At 42.7% G+C, this 17,398-nt stretch overlaps 1 protein-coding gene across 2 annotated transcripts in view; it reads right to left on the reverse strand.

The window, feature by feature from the left end:
* Window positions 1-5,236, reverse strand: part of LOC143930373 (membrane-spanning 4-domains subfamily A member 4A-like) — a 57,992-nt gene extending 52,756 nt beyond the window's left edge. For both annotated transcript variants that reach the window (XM_077454651.1, XM_077454650.1), the window contains exons 1-3: window positions 4,953-5,236; window positions 2,842-2,952; window positions 1,387-1,443 (exon numbers count right to left, since the gene is read on the reverse strand). In XM_077454651.1, the coding sequence (XP_077310777.1) occupies window positions 1,387-1,443; window positions 2,842-2,952; window positions 4,953-5,225 (441 nt within the window). In that variant the 5' untranslated portion in view covers window positions 5,226-5,236. The remainder of the gene's footprint in view (window positions 1-1,386; window positions 1,444-2,841; window positions 2,953-4,952) is intronic.
* Between the last annotated feature and the right edge of the window lie 12,162 nt (window positions 5,237-17,398).

Consider the following 17,398-nt stretch of genomic DNA (forward strand, 5'->3'; position numbering starts at 1 on the left):
CTGCTTGGGGAGGGGGCTTCCAATGGTTTCTCTTCTTTCTACTGATGCCTCTCTCTTCTCCTGGTCTCCAGCCTCCATGTTTTCCTTCCTTCCACGTCACAGCACTGGCGTCAGCACGTCACACAGACCTGGGAGACCCCAGAGAAGAGAAGCTGAAGCCGCTACGCAGAGGAGGGTAGGCGAAGCATTAGGCTCTGCCTCCGCCAGTCACTCTATGGGAATGTAGGCGACACGGGTGGTCACTCTGGCCAGAGCCAAGTGAGCGGCCGTCATGGGGGATGCCCGGTTGCCTGTCGCAAGTGTGCTGTGCTCCAGCAAGCCAGTCGCGGCACTGGCGACTGGATTAGTGCGGGATGCGGCCGTGAGTGGAGGGGTGGGAGTCGGTCAGTCAGACTTTTTTTTGTGCGGGGCCCCCCCATAGCGCCCATGGCACTTGCCATGGCTGCCATACCCTAGGTACACCACTGAGGCACTAGAACAGGAATACAGGGAACATCTTCTAATGGGGACATTTGTTCTGGTGATGGCTATCTAAGGCTCCTTTCAGATGGAGTGGATCCATCCAAGCGGAATCCACCTGATCCCCCGCTAAACAGGCAGATGACAGGTCCGTATCCACTCCACTATGCAGAGCAGACACAGCCCGCTCTCCTCTATGTGGAAGTCCGTTTCCATCCGATCCAATGGACGGATGACGAATGTATTGCCATACATCTATTTTTATTGGATTTTATCCGATTGGATGCCCGGTGCACACATGACCAATGACATCCACTGCCCTGTAGAGTACAGTGCGTGATCCGATTGGGTCCGCTTGAAAAACACACAGGTGGACACGATTGGTCAGCTGATGTGAAAGGGGCCAAAGAGGGTATTACTCCCACTTTGGGGAGATGTCCTGTCATGTCTACAGGACAGTAAGGAAAAATGCATCTCCCCAATTCGAGACAATGCAAAAAAAAAAAAATTTAAACACTCTTCTATGCATTCATCACAAAATCATTTAACACATTTTTAAATTAAACCAGCTAGATAAAACACGTTAATCTGTCTATTAGCTTTTCCTAATCCCCTGTACAGCACACACAATGAATATGCTTACAGGAGATTATATTCTGTCTAGAAGGAGGATTCCTTCTAAAGCATCATTCCAAAGGCATGGAGTGAGATTCCACAGCAAGATCTGGGTGGAATAGAAGTGGATACATGAAATATACTGAAGCTCCTTGAAGAGCACCCTAATATAAGAGGCCAGAAGGTGATTTGACACACCCACAGCGCAGAGACACCATCAATGTCAGTTTTCAGTGTGCTGACTTTTTAACATGCTCTGTGACCATAAAAGCAATCGGTTTCGTATAAAGAATTAATATATTGTTCACTTACCAGACACATGGAAGGCTTGGACACGGCTTCCACTGACAAAGACCCTGCAACAATGTTCTGCAAAATATAAGAATAATTATTATTTTGGGATATTATTGTATGTAAGTTTTTCCTTTTATTGTATTATAAAAGTTACTTTATACTTTGGTAACCAGTAGGCATTTCTTTGTTTAATGGCCTTATACTGGACCTCTTTTTACTAATATCATAGCATTGTGTTTTTCTTGTCCAAGGTATTCTTTGACCAACAGATGGCACTGCTTTAATGCTGCAATCTAAATATTGGGCTTTAGGCGGGATCATATATGTTTATAATGTATATATATATTTTTGTACCTTTTTTTATATGTGTCCCATATTAGTGGATTTTATATTGTTTACCCTATATTGGGAAAAATTTGTTCTGTTTTCTGCTGAGATTTTCAGTTTTAGAGTGGGAGGTGGTACACACATTACCCAGTATACTCAGAACCGAGTGTGACCTAAAAGGAGGTTTCAATTTTAGCGATACTCAGAATGAGTCTTGAAGTGCATGTTGAGCACCATCTTCAAGTATAGTGGTACTTAAAAGATGGCACTGTTTCAAGCCTCGTTCTAAGTTTTTTACACATCATGGCTCAGATTGAGGCTCAAGGCATATGGGTGACAGAAACTCTTATTTGTTGCCATCATTTGTAAAGACGAGATGACCAGGCACGGGTCCAAAACCCCAGATGATGAGAATGACGACAAAATGTGTCATGTTATATTTCTGATTATCACTGTTACACACTTTGGACTCTTTGGTTTCATTATATTTTTTACTGATTTACAGTGGTGTTTATATAACTTAAACTTTTGTTTATTTACCTTCTTCATCATTCATTTGTTTTCACTAGTTCTTTAGTGCTTTTCTATATGAGTGTATTTATACATGTAATACCATGGTGTTTAGGCAGGGTTGCTCCTAAATTTACCTGCCAGGCATAGCTACCTTGTCCCATTGTTAGGGATCAACTGATTTCACTCTAAGTCTGTAATTGCTGCAACTCTTTTACTGCTTGGTGGCCGGGTATTGGTGGCATTAGATAAGACACCGGGACTGTAAGGTCAGATTTTGGGTATATAGGGTGTCTCAGACAATGGACAGGGGTTTTCTTAAATCCCTTGGCCTGCTGGGAGAACCTATATATTTGGGTGGAGTCAGGTGATCGGTGTTCTGTGCCACCAGGATGGCTGTCTGGGTGGACGTGTTTTGTATTGCCCAGGCTGCTAGGCTGGTGTTTGTGCCTATCCTGGGCACATCTGGCTGCTAGGCTGTCTGAAGGCCCATCCCGAAGCAAGAGAGCAGAGCAGGCTTGGGATTGCAGCTTGCAATCCAACCATAAGTGACAGCTCTGCTGGCCGGAGAACCCATCGTGGGTAAACATAATATTTGCAAGAAATCAACATTTTATTCGTATTTTTTTCACTTACAAAAATAGCTCCCCAGAATGAGATTCCACTGTACTTTGCAGCATAGGATGCTGTGAACAAATGTCCAATGCCCATGCCAATGTGTACGATGCCCACAATGATCAGGATAATCTAAAATCATAACAATGAGACAGTTATTTTTCATACTGACTACATCTAGTTCTTTTTTGTATAAATAAAAAAATGGTAACAATGGTTAAAGTGACTGTAAAGTCTATTTTTTTTCCTATAAATATATATATACTTACCTGCTCTGTTGCAGTGGATTTTCACAGATGAGCCTGGATCCTCCTCTTCTCAGATCCCTCTTCAGTTCTCCTGGCCCCTCCCCCCTGTTCAGTGCCCCCACAACAAGCAGATTGCTATGGGGGCACCCAAGCTGAGTCACAGCTCCCTGTGTCCATTCAGACACGGAGCCCGACCCGACCCGGCCCCGCCCCCTTCTCTCCCCTCATTGACTAGCTGAGTTTTATTGACAGCAGCTGTAGCCAGTGACGCCGCTTCTGTGTCTCAGCCAATCAAGAAAGAGAATCTTGGACAGCTGAGACACTTGTGGACATCGCTGGACAGAGAGGGGGTTCAGGTAAGTGTTGGGGGGGGGGGGGCTGCTGCACAATGAAGGATTTTTATCTTAATGCATAGAATGCATAACGATAGAAAAACTTTTTGAATTTTTACAACCCCTTTATTTAATATATCTTCATATAGTAGCATGTGACAATGCATGTAAACCACCCCGACTCCTGAGAATCCCATAAAGCCTACCTAGACATGTCCAACTGAGACCAGGTGATCAGCAGACCTTCTTCCTCCTGTAAATAGCTGATCTTCAGCAGATTGGTTTACTACTCAATCACACCTTGGAAGTCTCATTTAGGATTGCATAGAATCTATATTAGTGTATAGTTTAGTGTGGGGTTTACAGTGTGGGGTTCCCTCCCTGTGATGTCCTATGTCCAGTAAGAAGGTACTATACTTTCTGTGATGGGAGAGCACATGGAACCCAGAATCCCTTGGAAAGGTTGGGAAACCAATGTTTCAGCTCGCCATACAACTCTTATGTCTAAGTCACCCTGTGCCATCCTGGTACAGGGTGAGTGAGAAAATATATCTTGGATTACTTAAAATGTAAGTAATATTTATCCACAGTATCTCCCAGGATATATGTAAAGACTATTCTTAGGTTGTTCTGGACAATACACAATCCTTGAAAGAGCTGATTACATTGACCTCCGGAGACGGACTTGTCTGGTCACCTAGGCTGCCTTAAGCGCTGGGGTAATTAACATGTTAATTGTTTAATTGTCTTTTAAGTTGTTGCTATAGGGGAGGGGGGGGAGTATCGATGAGCAGCCCTACCTCGTTATTTACCCCCTTGTGTAAAATGTGTATAAAAGGCTGTATTCTGTCCAATAAAGGATTCAAGATTCTACAAGCTATTTTCGGCTAGACTTGTATTCAATGCAGCTATGAGAATATATCTCTCTGATAGTCAGATTGGATATACTGACGGAAGCACTCGGATCGGATCCTTCACACTTTCTTATTAGGGTAACATTTTATAAGAAAATGCAGTATATTCTTATTATATAAAGTACCCCTGCATCCTCTACTACAAGATAATACAGGTCCCCATTGGATCCCATTCACACATGGGTCAGAGATCTAAAAGTTATAGGTTGGGTCCAATAGATCCCCTTTACCAATTTAATTACCAGCAGAGTGGACTTGCCCTACCGTGTCACAATAAGTCAGACTTATTAAGTTACATAATAATGAATGTGAACAAGGCAGAGGACCACCATTGTTTCCTTTGCTGCCATTCATTAAAAAAGCATAATAATGTTAATCTCCCTATCAGAGAGTAATGTATGGTAGCCTTCACTCCTCTATGTGGTTGTACATAGTAGGAATACAAAGTAAATTGGAGAGAAGTTGTCTTCAAGGGAGGTGTAAATCAAAATGCCCAATAGAATATTTACAAATATAGGGCTACCTATGAATCTTCCCTGAAGTTGGTTCAGGCAAACACACTCAAATCTACTTTACATCTTTTGGGAGCACGTGCGTGCAAAACACAGAAACAATCTTTTTTTTCCCCCTACACTTACCCCCAGAGCCTTTGGTTTTCCCTTCAGAAATTCTTGATGGAACATAGTTGACTGGGTCATCTGAGGTATAACAGTAGTTTCTGGATTGTTCCATTGCTGAGGAGCGGGGGGGTTCCACTGTTGTGCAGTAGGGGCATTCCACATCTGAGGGTTAGGAGATAGATTATATCCGGGGGCACCTGGAGGAACATTCCACTGGGTAGGTGGGGGAGCAGAAGGACTGGGTTGTGCAAAGTTATTTTGTGGTTTGTTGCCGAACTGGGGAGAAGACATTTTTCAGCCTTGTTAGAAAAAGAAAATAACAAAAATAAATACCCAGATGGACTGAGAGAATAGGCTTGGACATATTCCATGCAAATATTTAAAAAGTGCAAATGTGGTCATGATAAAATATGGACATGTCATTTGTTGTGATCAGTCTTTGGGAATGGACATGTTTACGAGTCAGCCTTTTTTGTTTTTCAGCAGGTGAGCAAGCATAGTTTCACATTACATCACATCACAGTGATTGGCATGGATCTACATTACTGAGCGACATGATTAACCACTTCAGCTCTGGAAGTTTTTACCTACTTCCTGACCAGACCATTTTTTGAGAAAATGCACTGCATTACTTTAGCTGACAATTGCGTGGTCTTGTAACACCCAAATAAAATTGATGTCCTTTTTATCCCACAAATAGAGCTTTCTTTTGGTGGTATTTGATCACCTCTGTGGTTTTTATTTTTTACGCTTTAAACAAAAAAGTCTGACAATTTTTAAAACAATATTATTTACTTTCTGCTATAAAACATATCCAATTTTATTATTTTTTTTTATCGCATTTCTTCATCAATTTAAGCAAATATGTATTCTGCTACATATTTTGGTAAAAAAATTCCCTATACGGGTAGATTGATTGGTTTGCGTAAAAGATATAGCGTCTACAAACTATGGGAAAGATTTATGGACTTTTTATACATTTTTTTTTTTACTAGTAATGATGACGATCAGTGATTTTTAGTGGGACTACGAAATTACGGCAGACAAGTTGGACACCTAACTGACACAAGACACTTTATGGGGACGAGTGGACACCAATACAGCGATCAGTGCTAAAAAAAAATGCACTGTCATTGTACTAATGACACTGGCAGGAAAGGGGTTAACATCAGGGGCAATCAAAGGGTTAAATGTGTTCCCTGGGAATGCTTTCTAACTGTGTGGGGGATTGTTGCACTTTAGGAAGACAGAGATCCATGTTCCTGCTTAGCAGAAACACAAGATCTCTGTCTACCTCACTAGCTGAACGGCAATCTGCCTTGTTTACATAGACAGACCGCAGTTCTGCCTCTCTCCAAATGATCGCCAGGTTTCCCGCTGATTGGCTCCCACTGTGTCCAATCACAGCAGGAGCAGAGCTCTGGCAGCACACGCCCCAGAGCCCTTGAAAAAAATCATGTGCCTTCCCCATGTTAAGAGCATGGGGCCTGATAACACTCACATCCACCCCTCCATTTCTGGGCCAGCCAAGCTGCATGCTCAGATAATGGTCCGGTGTAGATTCATTTTTTTTTCTTCAGAGTGGCTTGAGGAAAAGGTCACAGGCCCCATCTGGATGAATGTGTCTATCCAAAGTATGGATGGAATGTCTTAGACAGGTTTGAGCCAATGTAGTTGCAGTAGGGTGAAGCCAGGTTACTGAAAATCCTGAATAAGGATGTCATGGAAATCATGAAATCACATGCATAGTCATGCACAAAGACATGCACGAAGATGTGCACTTGCTAATAAGAATTCTCGAGTGACAACTAGAGGTTCTGTAACTCACATGCATTCACACAAAAATTTGTGAGCGTGTGTGAGTACTTGGTGCCCTCTTGCCTATTTAAATTAGCTCCATAGAAGTGGTTGTCAGTTTCAACCATCTGTGACCTGATCCTGAGTCAGCCTGTTTGACTCTGCTCGTTCCTGATACCTTATTGCTGACCCGGCTTGTGACCCAACTCTGCTTTTTGCCTACTGTTCTGGTGCCTTCTCTGCTTGCCTGATAGTGACCCAGGCTTCTGGATCTGATTCTGTACCTCTGCTGCTTGGCCGTTACTGACTTCTGCCTGCCTGCCTGCCTGACCACCCGAGATCCTGCATCCGCCTGCTCACTAGCTTGGATTCTGTCTGCTGTTCTTCACCTGCTGCTGTGTACCTGCACATGCCAGTCCAACAGTCTGCCTACTGTTCTGCACCTGTTGGAACAAATAACTTTCCAGGGGGTAGATTGGGCTGAAAACAAGACTGAGCCTTTAAAATAGAGTCCAAAATGTCAGAGGAAAAAGGCCCCCATTACTTGTGCTGGAGGTAATATATTGTGAAACTTAGAGGAAGTTTCCAAACAGGGCTCAAGGCTGCTAGACAGCGGGTAAGTTCAGCATCTGGGAGGAGAAGATTCAAACCGTGACAATTGGCTCGAGAGGTGGCCTATAGAGGATTCAATAAACCTATCAGAGTCTTTTGCTACAAACAGAGTCATATAAAGTCAAATGGTTATGCAAACTGGAGTCACACTTGGAAAAATTGTCATGATCAAGATCTGAATAGAACTGTAATAAAGGCACATAATTGGTACTGGCCAAAAAGAGAGTTGCAACTGGTCATCAGTTTTAATGCAGGTCTGGAATCTATGTGAGGGTTATGGAGTTTAATGCCAAGGATAATCTAAGATGAGGGGATAGGCAGGAAATGTTATCAAGTAGAAGATGATTGTCTCCCAATGAAATTCCATCAATGGTCAGAGTAATAGGTACCATGCACAAGGTGACCAGGCCCATTGACAGTTAACAGCTAAGAATGAAAAAATACCAGAGGCACCAGAATCGTTGAAGGCTGAAAAGTCATGAGAAAACTTGTCAGGACCAAGTTGTATAGGATCAAATACTGTATCTCGGGGGGACTGTATAGTCTAAAGAAGCAGACCCCACCCGCACTAGACATTTGGCATTTCCTTGCTTTTTAGGGCATCTTGCGACAAACTGCCCATGGTTTCCACAATATAAGAGAGTCCCTAGGATCTTCTAGCCTTTTCCACCAGAAGATAAATGGGTAAAGCCAATTTGCATGGGGTCATCCTCCAGGAGAGATGGGGAGGGCTCAGGAAGGTCTGATGAAGAAAAAATAGGCAGCAAACTAGGGGCAAAGAAACAAACCTCTCAATTTGCCTTTCCTATAAATACCTGTCTATATGGATGGCTACTTGCATGGCTACATTGAACGACTTTGTTTCAGGCTGGTGCACTAAGGAGTCCTTGATGGAGTCTGATAAGCCTAACATGAACTGGCTTCTTAGAGCTGGGTCATTCCACCCCGAGTCAGATGCCCAGCGGCAGAAATCAGAACAGTATTGTTCAGCGGTGCATTTATCCTGATGTAATGACACAAGGTTAGTTTCAGCTGAGTGGGCACAGTCAGGTTAATCATAAAGTAAACCTAAGGCCTTAGGGAGACTAAAGACCCAAGATTGGGGGTCCCCCTTCAACCTTGTAATAATCAGGTTAATCCACTGTGCTTCAGAACCAAAAGAGCGTGGTTTAAGCTTAAAGTATAGCATACAAATATTTTTAAAGTTGGAAAACATATGGGGGTCACCAGAAATAAAATAAGGTGGGTTAACCTTGGGCTCTGGCTCCCGTGTTACTGCTGGAGGTGCATTTACACGTACAGACAGTTCCTGGACTTGGCGTGTTAATTTGTAATTCTCCTCAGCAAAAAAAAAAAAAGCATGTGTAGAGTTCATCTTCATAGAATTTTTTTTTGTTAAATGCTAGTGATAATGTCACGCTTGGCCCAAACACAGGTGGTCAGAAACTTTAGCTGGCTACTGTGTTCTACACCTATAGCAGCCCCCTTTGCCATAAGGCAAGTAGGCCTACCGGTACTTGGCTGCCCCCAGGATATATACAGTACACAATGCTATAGTGCCTGTCTGCCATGCCAGGGCATGCGTGAACTAAGCAAAGCAAACAGGTACTTATGGGTGCCAGACAGGCAGAGTGGTTCAATGATAGGCCAGGTACACGGCAGGCAAAGTTCAGAGAATAGTCATTATCCAGTCCAAGATCATACACAGGGAAATCCAATCTAGCAGAGCAAACAGGGAGCTTGGAAAACGTGTTACAAGTGCAATATCACAAGCATGTGACTGAAAGTTTGGCTGACTTAAATCAGATCTGGACAGACATGGAGAATGCCATAGCCAAAACCAGGATGCTGGAACCAGCAGCTATGACGGAGCAGGAGCGCATTTGCTCCTGACACGTATTTGGTGGATCTGTCAAGATTTACTTCCTGCTACCAGCTATCCACCCAAATTACCAAAGGAATGCTTGAATGCATTATTGTACAGTAGTTAACAATGGGTAACTCACTGCTGTTTGCACAGAGCACAACTATTGAACCTGTGTCACCAAAGACCCCAGTTATCAAGGAAAATGTGTGTTATCATTCCCATTTATGATAACATGCATTGTCAATCATTACTGTATGTGTTACAGTTATTTATTTATTTTGAATTACACTTATTTTGTACGTTAATGGAACTGTCTATTCTGATTTGATCAATCTATTCACATTATTTACATTATTTAACATCTCTTTATTACATGATCAAAGCTAAGAAACAAAAATAAATACTGGAATTTAATAAAAGTGAATGAGTGTGTTTTCTGTGATCATGTACTTTAACATATTATAGTACAGTTTAGTGTTTATGTTCTGATGTGTATCTAATTAGCAAACATGCGTGTCCCATGTATATGTACAGTTATATATGGTACATAGAAAAATACATTTGTTTTTAACATATTACTACACACTGATGAGATATATTCTTTGTAGGGGATGTGTAAGATTTTTACATATTATGTTTTACTTATTTACAACTGTATTTTGTTCAGTACTAAAAAACACAATTTTTTTTTTCTTTCATGTAGATTTAAAATATTGAAAATTAATATTTCATATTTAAAGATCAATTGAACATATCTAATGATCAATTTAAATCAGCCAAATACATTCCAAATGCGCCATAAACCCCAAAATTTGCAAAGTCTTAGTTTTTTTTTTTATAAAGCAGCCACAACATTAGTAGAAAACCCTACCAATATGCTTTAGAGAAGGACTGTTGCAGAAGAAGTGGTCTCTCTGTAGAAGTTCAGCTCTCCCCAAAATTAGTCAAAGTTACAGCTCTTCAATCAGCAGGGAGCTTCATTGATTGAAAATATTTTACAAAACAACTCTAATTAGGGGTCAATGTCTTTATTTTAGGTACAAAGTACATAAGCAGTCTGAGCAAAGAAATGGTTAAGCTACATTGATGACTGAAAGAACAAATGTGTCCTTAAGAAGAAATGCACACAAAAACATATTACCTTGTTACATGAGGCTCCAATTTGTGTGAAATCCTGATCACATGTTGTCTAACATGATAAAAAAAAAGTTTAAATTCTTAGCATTAACCCAAGGCTTAAAAGATAGATGTTGGGTGGCTCCTGAGCACGACAGAGAATCTCAGGGTAGCGAATACCTTTTACATACAAATTTTAAAAATGAAATGCAGTTCAACGCTAAAATATGATTTTTAAGAAAGTTACAAAACCCTTTAACATATTTGGTAAAATTACTTATAACACCTTGTCCTTCTATCCATACACAGTAATATAGTACCATACCTGTGCAACGTTCACTTGATGAATGAGTCACTTGGTACAGTGGCTTAACGGAAGCATTTAACAATGCACAATTTTACAACCTTCTCTAGTTACATGGTTCAGTAGTTTTACAGTACACAGTAATGACGTATGACAAAAAAAAAAAAAACAATAAAAACTTTACATCCAGAAGGTAAGGAGAAGGAAACTTTGATTACAGGGAACATAAAGGAAACGTAATAATAAAAATAATTATGATATTAATGTCTTCATCATCGACACAATTAGTGTATCACTGTTGTAAAAGTAATAGAGGTGGTAGAATTGGGAGTTGGAATTCTGGAATGGGGGGATTAGTCTCTAATGGTGGTGGAATGGGGAAAGATGGGAGAGGGCTTTGGTAGGTGTTTAAGAAGGTCCCCATGCTACAAACAACCACTGGAAATGGTATGTGTACTAAAATAAAAAACATGCACAATACATGTGCAAAATGTGACAATGAGTTAAAGTATTTGTTCACCAATGCCAGAAGTTTGCCAAGCAAAATAGATGAGCTGGAAGCTTTGGTGCTTGAGGAGAATGATGATTCAATTGGTATTTTTCAACCATGGCTTCATTCTTCACATGACTGGGCTGTTAATATTCCTGGCTATGCTCTCTTTCAGAAAGAAAGGGTAAAAAAGAAGGGTAGTGGTGTCTGTATCTATGTGAGAAGTGATCTCAAAGCAAGTGTGAATGAGGACCTAGTTGATGGAGAGTGTGATGAGGCTGAAGCATTATGGGTGGAATTGCACATGGTTGTGCATCCTACAAAGGTAATCATTGGAGTTTAGTTTAGTATATGCCACACAGTGTAAAGCCGCATACACACGGGCGGACTGTATGGCCTACTTAGTCCGTCATACAATCCGATGGACAGTCCGTCATACTTTCGAATGAACGGACTTGACCACACACGGATGCACAAACAGTCCGTCGAAAGCTTGCGCAATGACGTGTACAGCGCGTACGACGGAACTAGAAATAGGAAGTCCAATACACAGCAATGCACCCTTCCGCCGTGTAAATCCTTTCTTTCTTTCTTTTTTTTTTTTTCAAATAAATGTTATTGAAAAGAAGGTGCATGACAAAGAAAATACCGTAAGATGAATAAAGGCATTTTTGAAAGAGCTGTGTGAATCACAAGAAAGTAGTAGCATCGACATTTAAATGCGTTGAAAACATAAACATATTACTCCTTGCAGGAAATGGAAGCCAAACCATTCTCCCTCACAAGAAGGAGAAGGGGATGACCTCAACTGGATGGATCTGCGGATGCCATGGTATGGCACCATGGAATCCTTTAGGGGAGCCAAGGTCCTACAAGGAATATACATAAAGAAATAACAGATTACTAGAGGGAAAGAGGGGGGGGGAGGGGGGGGGGAACTTGCCAAGTCTGGTATAGTATAGCAGTCCGCACCTGAGGAGGGTGGGAGCCCAACCGGTGGTGGGGGTGTGGTGTTGAAGAATAGAAGATACACTGTGTTGTAGACTGGGTATTAAAGTTTCACAATGCGGTAAAATTCGCTGGTAGCAGGGGGTCCTTGCGAGTGAAAGAATGGTCTTTGAGGAGGGTCCGTTCCTGTGGAGTGAGTTTGGAGGCGATGTACAGGTCCCATCTACTATGGAAACGTTGTGTGGCTTTAGGTTGGTGTAGGTTTGTGTTAAGTTTGTCCCAGAGAAGAAGGTGCCTGAGGTCTCTGTTGACTTGAGAAACTGAAGAAATGGCAGTGGCAGTCCAGTTTGCTAGAATGGCTCTCCTGGCAAGCAACAGGCAAATCAGGGCCCATTCCTTGCCTGGGGGTGAGGAGGCAGCTGACCATGGGAGTAATTTAGGATCCCAGTACCCGAAGATGAGGAGTAGTGGATCCTTGGGAAGTTTCAGTAGTGTAACTTCAAAGATGAAGGCCAATATTCGATCCCAGAATGAAGAGATGGCCAAACAGGACCAGTAGCGGCGGGCAAGAGTAGGTCTTGATTGTTGGCAAAGAGGGCACTGTGACGCTTGAGAAGTATGGGGTGTCCCCGATGGGAGGAACGGTATATGCGCTCTGTGCAAGATTTTAAGTTGAGTTTCCCTCCAAGATTCGTTCGGGATTAGGTGGTATACTGAGTTAAGGCCATGCAGAATCTTTTCGACTATGTCATCGTCCGAAAAGTCTTTCGCCCAGTTAGATACCGAGGATGAATGTAGAGAAGGCGTTGTTTTAAGAAGTAGAGGTTTGTAGATTTCAGAGATTTTGTAGGAGTCTTTGCGTAAAAGCGTGTCGATGAGAGAAGATTTGAACCTCGAGTGCTCTACCCTGCAAGATTTCTGGAGAAAGCTGAGGCACTGGCCGTAGTGAAAAGCAGAGGAATCCGGCAAGGAGTATTTTTGGGCTAAGGTCCGAAAAGATAATGCACGACCAGAGTCCAAGTCACACATGGATGAAAAGTTAATAAGGCCTTTCTGTCGCCATGTTGCGTAAGGATGGTGGTCCAGACCCGGGGTAAAGTTTGGATGACCCTGAATCGGGAGGTGTCTTGACATGAACGGAGATAACTTGAGACCTTTTCTGACTTCTCTCCAGGCGATAGCTGTATCTCTCAGGAGAAGATTGTGTTGAAAGGATGGGTCGAGAGTTTTCCACTGACAGTGGAGAAGGGCAGACAGGGAATAGGGGCGCGTCATTTCGGACTCCAGTTGGTAATTCGAGCAACGGGATTTCTGGGTTATCCAGTCAATGCCTACCCTTAACAGACAGGCTAGGTTGTACGTTCTAAGGTTGGGGAAACTGATGCCCCCCTCGGTTCTGGGAAGGTGGAGTTTGGTAAATGCTATGCGTGGTCTCTTGCCTCGCCATATGAAATTGGAGATTGTGGCGTTTAGGAGTTTGACGTCCTTGTGCCGGAGAAGTAGTGGTATTGTCTGAAGGGGATATAATAAGCGTGCGAAACTGACCATTTTGAATAGATGGCACCTTCCCAGAAGCGATAGAGGCAGATCCATCCAGTTTTCACATTCATGTTTAATTTTGTCAAAAAGGGGAGGGTAATTCAGGTGGTATAGAGAAGAGGGTAGTCTCCCTATCTTAATTCCCAGGTATGTAATATGCGTTTTCGCTATTGTAAAAATGGAGTGTTGTGCCCATAGTGGATGTGGGTGGGAGCCTAAGGGGAGTATTTCACTTTTAGAATAATTTATGAGCAAGCCCGAGCATTGTCGGAATTGGTCAAAAACCTCTTTGATCGTGGGCATGTCAGCGGACGGGTCGGTAGAGAAAATAAGAACATCGTCAGCAAAGAGAGACGTTCTTAGTTCATGTGACCCTATTTTGATCCCATGTAAGGGGGCTACAGTCGATAAGTACCTAGAAAGTGGCTCAATAGCAATGTTAAAAAGGAGAGGGGATAGAGGGCAGCCCTGTCTGGTACCTTTATACAAGCGGAATTCGTCCGATAAGAGGCCTGCGGCAACAAGCCTAGCTGTTGGGGATGTATACATAGAGCTGATTAAGTGAAGAAAAGGGCCGGAGAAGCCCATCTCGCCCAGGACCATGGATAGCCACCCAAAATTAACATTGTCAAAAGCCTTTTCGGCATCTAGGGTAATAATGGCTAGATCACTAGTAGGGTTGCATCTAGCGTGCTCCAGTGCGATCATCACCTTCCTGATATTAATGGTCGCTGTTATACCCTTGACAAAGCCTGATTGGGCGGAATGTATCAGGAAGGAGATGATATTGGCCAGGCGGTTGGCTACTATTTTAGAAAGGATTTTGACATCAAGATTTAGGAGCGAAATGGGTCTATACGACCCTGGTTCTTGCGGGTCTTTCCCTTTTTTTTCTAGTAGTTTAATAATCGCTTGGTTGCCAGAGGGTAAATAGGCACCGCCAGACCATATGTTCTGGTAGACCTTGGCAAGAGTCGGAGTTAGCAGGGGATCAAGAGATTTATAGAATTCGCCTGTCAGGCCATCAGGGCCGGGGGCTTTGGAGGAGGCTAGAGACCGAATTGTGGAAGAAATTTCAGAAGGGGAGATGGGGGCATTCAGCTCATTGAGTTGATCAGAGGATATGCAGGTTAAGTCAACCTTATCAAGGAAGTCTCGCGCTGTGCGTTGGTCAATAGGGTCAGCCGAGTAGAGGGTAGAATAGTAGCGCAGCATTGCCGCGTTTATGCCTTTCTGGGAGGTAGCAACACGACCGTCCGAGTCGCGAATGGATGGAATGATCGTCGGGCGGTAGGGGCCTTTGCAAAGTCTGGCAAGAAGTTTGCCAGCTTTGTTGCCAAATTTATGAAGAGTAGCGTCGAGGTAGGTTTTTTTGGTGATTTCCAGGGTGTCAGCCCATGCATCAAAAGACTGTTTGGCTGAGTGCCAAGCCGTCTGGTTTTCGGGAGAGTCAATAGCGTAGAGTGCTAATTGGGCCTGGTGCAGTCTGGAGCTGGAAGTTTTGTAGTTGTGAAGGGCATGCTTTTTGAACGAGGACGCATAAGAAATAATGCGTCCTCGGAGAAAAGCTTTGCCAGCATCCCAAAACAAGTTGGGGTTATCAGTGTGTATCGCATTTGTATGCGCATAGATTGCCCACTCCTTCTCCATGTATGCTTTAAAGTCTGAATTGTGCTGAAGGTAGGATGGAAAGCGCCATAATTTGGGGTTGGGGTGCACGTCCGGGGTCTCCAGGGTCGCCGAAATGGGTGCGTGGTCTGAGATAGCTATGTCATGTATGTCCGCTCCTGGGAGCAGAGGTATCAGATCGTCAGTGCAGAAGATGTAGAATCCTTTCTGAGCATGCGCCATTCTTAGTCCGTTGAACTAGCCTACTCACGAGCGGATTGTCCGCTGAAACCAAAGTATGACGGACAGAATTTCGAAAAATCCAAAATACTTAGTACGCCAGACTGCACACTGAAAAAGTCCGCTGAAGCCCACACACGAGCGGACTGTCCGCTGAAATGTGTTTCGACGGACTAAGTAGGCCATACAGTCCGCCCGTGTGTACGCGGCATTAGAGGTGAGAAGGTGGAAATAGAAAGGGCTGCAAGGGCTGGGACAATAATAATAATGGGGGATTTTAATTACCCGGAAATTGACTGGACAAATGGCACTGCTGGAACAGTTAAAGGGCAAAAATGTATAAAGCTATCACAAGAATGGAATAATGCTCTGTTGGACCTAGAAGTGACCATAACACGATTTCTGGAAAAGGGAAAGGCTACTACATATATGTAGTGCGGGACTTTATATATGCCTCAAAGAACATGCCATAAGTATAGTAAAAAGGTAATTTTTTATTTAATATATATGTAGCATGGCCCCCTTGGGGACTGTTTGGATTTACCTGCTCATCTGCCTCGCTAATGACCCTGTGAACATTCCAACCCACCTGACACTCTGATTTCAGACATCATTGTGACACCTTTAAGTAATAAGACAACACTCAAGATAGTTATATTCTATTAATGTTTACTGGAATACTTCAGTTAAGATATTGTTGTACAAAATTTGTGATGATTCAACTGAGTTTGGGATAGCAGATCAAACTCATCCAAATGACTCCTCATGAAATGTCAGTTAAGACAGATGGCAACAACAGAATATTATATACACATATGTACAATAGAGTACCATTGGAACATGACCTGAAAGGATAAGCAAACATTAGGCAACAATTCTGACAATACTTCTAGAAAGCAAACCCAGGCCAACCTGTTTTACCTTTGATCCTAATGAGAGATGGTGCTAAACAAGAATGGTATGAGAGCCCTTTAAGTAGAAATGACGGAACGTCCCTGTTGCAGATCTGATAGTCTTCACTGGCAGTTGGAGCTCATTAATTATATCCAATAAGGTGTACTAACAGAGTGGTAAGATATCTTGTGATGACTGTAGCTAAAAATGCTTATGTACAGTGTCCATATAAAGGTGAAGTGAAATGTTCCCAAGGTAAATCTGTCTGTGTCCCAGTGAAACAACAAAGGAAAGGTTTGCAAAGGTGAGCAGTGTCCCTCTCACCAACGACCATGCCGAATCGACGCCTTCCAGCTAGCAAATCCTGACTATCAACCTGCTTGTGATGATCACCCGTTGCAAATGCGAAACGTGGGTTGCTGCACGGTAGACATGGTGCTGGTCAGATGTCTAACGAACGTCAGGAAATGCTGGAACCCTTCTTGGTCAGGTCGGAAAACTGTAGACCGCATGGTAGCCTGTGATCTCACTCTCCCTGCATGGAGAGATCCTTCACACATGAGGCCCAGGAGAAAGAGAGTGGGGCGGGTCTCTGGCTTATTTTATAGATCTCCCTGATGATAGCAAAGATTCTGGAGATATGTAGTCCCTTTGGTTGATCTCACAAATATGATGACAGTCTAGTAATGCTGGGCACTAGAGGGATAATATGCTATAGAGATATGGCAGGGAATAGCTGTTCGTTGCAAAGGCAGTCCATATTGCTACACATAGATAAAAATAAGTCAAGTAAAATTGTAGACCCTGGGTCTATAATATCATACAAGCTTTGCAGTCACATGTTTACATATATTTTTCATGGGCATGCTTGAAAGGGTGATCGGGTAAAGACTTCCGCTTCTTCAAAAACCATACAAGCAAGCATTAAATGTGACTAAAAATATAAAAAGATAATTTTAGCTACTTATGCTACTTTTACATTGAGGCGGGGGCGTTAGTGGTAAAGCACTGTTTATTTTACTGGTTCTTTTCGGCCGCTAGCAAGGGGC

Source organism: Lithobates pipiens, unplaced genomic scaffold (genome assembly GCF_037356315.1).
Source record: "Lithobates pipiens isolate NorthernLeopardFrog02 unplaced genomic scaffold, aLitPip1_a1.2 Scaffold_25, whole genome shotgun sequence".
NCBI classification, from domain to species: Eukaryota; Metazoa; Chordata; class Amphibia; order Anura; family Ranidae; genus Lithobates; species Lithobates pipiens.